General features: G+C 46.0%; 1 protein-coding gene across 1 annotated transcript in view; it reads left to right on the top strand.

Annotated features, from left to right (window-relative positions):
- Nucleotides 1-725: 725 nt before the first annotated feature.
- WDR70 (WD repeat domain 70) overlaps nt 726-3,352 on the top strand; it is a 135,625-nt gene continuing 132,998 nt past the window's right edge. The window contains exons 1-4 of the mRNA XM_015615245.2: nt 726-816; nt 907-969; nt 1,087-1,170; nt 2,749-2,857. Coding sequence (XP_015470731.1) covers nt 795-816; nt 907-969; nt 1,087-1,170; nt 2,749-2,857 — 278 coding nt within the window. The 5' untranslated portion in view covers nt 726-794. The remainder of the gene's footprint in view (nt 817-906; nt 970-1,086; nt 1,171-2,748; nt 2,858-3,352) is intronic.

Consider the following 3,352-nt stretch of genomic DNA (forward strand, 5'->3'; position numbering starts at 1 on the left):
GCTAGTGTCAGATTGTTCACCCAGGACAGGGCAATTGTGGTTGCACAGAGAAATTGGGGGATGACAGGCTGGATTGCAGCTCCATAAAAATCAATATTAAGTTTCTGGGTTAATAGCTAGTTGAATAGAAGTCAAGAGTGTGCCAAAAGTGACAGCCAAAGGGGCTGACTATGTTGTGGCGTCAGGCACAGCACTGCTGGCCAGTCGAAGGAGGTGCCTGTCCCATTCTACACTGCGCTGTGGGGTTGTACACCCCACGTCAAGTCCTATGTCCAGTTTAGGCACCTTAATTTAAGAAGGACATCAGACTGCTACGAGTGTGTCAGGAGTACGGAGGCCAAGATGATGAAAAGTATCGGGGTCACTTGGCTTGTTCATCTTGGGGAAGGTGCAGGGGGAGCCTGAGGCTGAGGACACCTTCCTTCTCATGGGGGGCACCGGTCGGGGACGTGCTGATCTCTCCCCTGGCGACCTGCGGTAGGACAGGAGGAGACGGAATTAAGCTCTGCCAAGGGAAATTCAGGTTGGACATCAGGAAAAGGCTCACCCGCTGAGAGGTGGTCGGTCCCTGGAAGAGGACTCACAGGGAATTTGTCATGGCACCAAGCCTGGCAGAGCTCGAGGAGGGTCTGAACAACACGCCCAGAAACGTGTTTTAGTTTAAAGTGGTGCTGTGCGAAATATGAGCCGCAACCCCGTGACGCCGCTGCGTTCCGTCGCTGTGACGGAAGCTCGGCTCTCGCCGCTCGGCCGTTTCCTGCCGGCGCCTGTTGTGGATCCGGGGCACGCATAGCATGGAGCCGGCGGTCGAAGGAGGTGGGCGACAGGGACGCGGCGGCTGAGGCGGACCCTGCTCACCCGCGGCTCTCGCTCACCCCCGTGGTTTCTTCTCCCCTCTCGTTGCAGACGCAGAGATGCTGGGGCCGCCCGACCCGGAACTGGCAGCCACCATGGGCTTCTCCGGCTTCGGTGCGTGGCGATGCGGCCGGGGGCGCGGGAACTGGCTGGCGGAGCGAGGGGTGAAGCCGTGGGGCCTGTCAGCCCCAGGCGGGCTTGTGTTCCAATCTCCGTTTGCTTCATTTCCAGGGAAGAAAGCTCGGACTTTCGACCTCGAAGCTATGTTTGAGCAAACGAGAAGAACTGCAGTAGAGAGGAGCAGGAAAGTCTTGGGTAAGACGTGCGAGCTTAGTCGGCTCTTGCATTTTAAAACATGTTTTGATTTCCTTCCTCATGGAGATATTTGAAGTGTTTCAGACTGGCGGTGTAGTGAAAAAAACAGAAATGCAATTTTTTTCGAGGAGGGCAGTCCTGAACAGCTTGAGCCTCGAAGAACTGTTATTAATTTGCTGATGTTGTCTGAGGGTGTTAGAGCAGTGTGCATGTGCAGAGCTCCTGTTGTGAGGCATAACTTGCATCTGCAAGGAAAAACACACGAACTCTTTTCTTTCTTCATTTACTTAGCTGTGTATTTCTTTTGGAAGAGAAATTGGTACAGACAGCTTTAATCTAGAGACAGCAGAGTAGCAAAGAAAATATGTGTGTCTCAGACCAAGGAGCAGGTTGTATAGCAGTCCACAAATGTGTCACTGCCTGCTGCTGTGCTGGGAGCGGGCACTTTTTGAGGGTGCTGTTTCGAGAGTGGGAGATGGAGGAAATGGTATAATTTCCTGCCCATCATCAAGTGAACATCAGTTCAAACAAGGTCTCTGAGAACAGTCATTCATGTTCTACAAATCCCTTTGCCAACCAGTTGTACATGCTTTCTCTTTCCCCTTGGCCAGTTTGTGGAGAATGCATGCCTTTTGTTTTATTGTGATGCCATTTTTTTATTGCTCTGATTCTATACAGAACAGATCAGACCTCTTTGGAAGGCTCATTGACTTTTTGGACTTTAAGCCACTATGAAAGTCAAATATACAACAAATTGCAAAATTCATTTCAGATTTTTTTTTTTTTTTTTTGGTGTGGGTTGGCTGAATGTAAACACAAAAACGTATGTCCATGTTGGAAACTTTTTTATGCTTGTTCAGGCTGAGCTGTCTTTCCTTATGAGGAATTGTTTATTTACATAGTATTTTGGTTTAGTAGGGAAATTCGGTAAGTGACTGCAAAAATGCATTGTTTTTAAGTCAAGATATCTTGGCCTGCATCTTGAGTATGTCCCCTCCTTGCCTCACAGCAGACCACACAATGTTTCTTACTTAATGTGAGATATAAGCTTTTGTTTGCTTTGATTTAACTGCAGTGTTCCATAAGGATTCTTTTTCAGTTAGAGAAGTAAAAATGAACTAATAATGTAAGCAACACTTTGTGTTTATTGTCCGTGTTTAAAATCCACCTATTTACACATCTATATACTTTAAGTGCACTAATTTATTTCCCTTTGATAGGAAAACATCAACATTTCTCTAAAGTGATCATAATGTTTTAGTATAATGTTGAAAACAATTGAAGTATCAGCACCCTTATATAATTAACTTATATTTGGTAACATGTATGAATGAACAACTAGGAGGTGTTTATATTGTCCTTTTGATGTTTTGTTCAATGATCATTGCAGTAGCAATGAAAATTTAATATATATGAAAAAGTATTTTCAGTTAAATCCTTAATTTGCTGTTACCTTTTCAAGTATTTAATTTTGGTCTGAAAATGAAAAAAAACTGTCTTAGTGTCCTCAGCAAGTCAGTAATTTTAGTATTTTTAAAAGGCTTGATTATTTATTATTTCTGTGCTCTCCCTATTCAGAGGCCCGTGAAAAAGAACACCAGACTGAAAAGGAGTTTAGAATTCCATGCACTGATTCATCAGTTTCAGCATCCAGTGCAAGAGGACCTGGGTCCACATTATCTGAAAGGTACTTAGATGTGGTGGGAGATTCCATGTAGCAGCTTTTTTATCTGAAGAGGATGTTTGCTTGTTTTGATAACATGATTGTCTCGGTTTTGAAAGACAGGGAGGGCAGGAGACGGCCCTTGGAATGAAAATGTAGACCCCCTCCCTCCGAATTATTGTAATTTTGAAATCAAGGGCTCTCAGGCAGAGATCTGGGGATAGGAATAACAGTTCTTTACTAATATGTATAACAATGCAAACAAACAACAATAACTGACGCTGCTCTTGGCCGCACCGGAGCTCCGGGCTAGCTCTGTGGTGCCCCTCCAACACGGGCAGTCGCCAGGAGTGGGGAACTGTAGGGGAAAGGCGATCCCACTGCAAAACCTACAGAGCACCGAATCCTGCCGGGCTCTGCCAAATCAGGTGTCGTGGGTGGTAAAAGGATGATGGAGGAGACTCACTCGGCTGTACTTCCCAGGAACAGGATTATTAGGGAGAGGGGATGAGCACAAGG

This window comes from Parus major, chromosome Z (genome assembly GCF_001522545.3).
Source record: "Parus major isolate Abel chromosome Z, Parus_major1.1, whole genome shotgun sequence".
Taxonomy (NCBI): Eukaryota; Metazoa; Chordata; class Aves; order Passeriformes; family Paridae; genus Parus; species Parus major.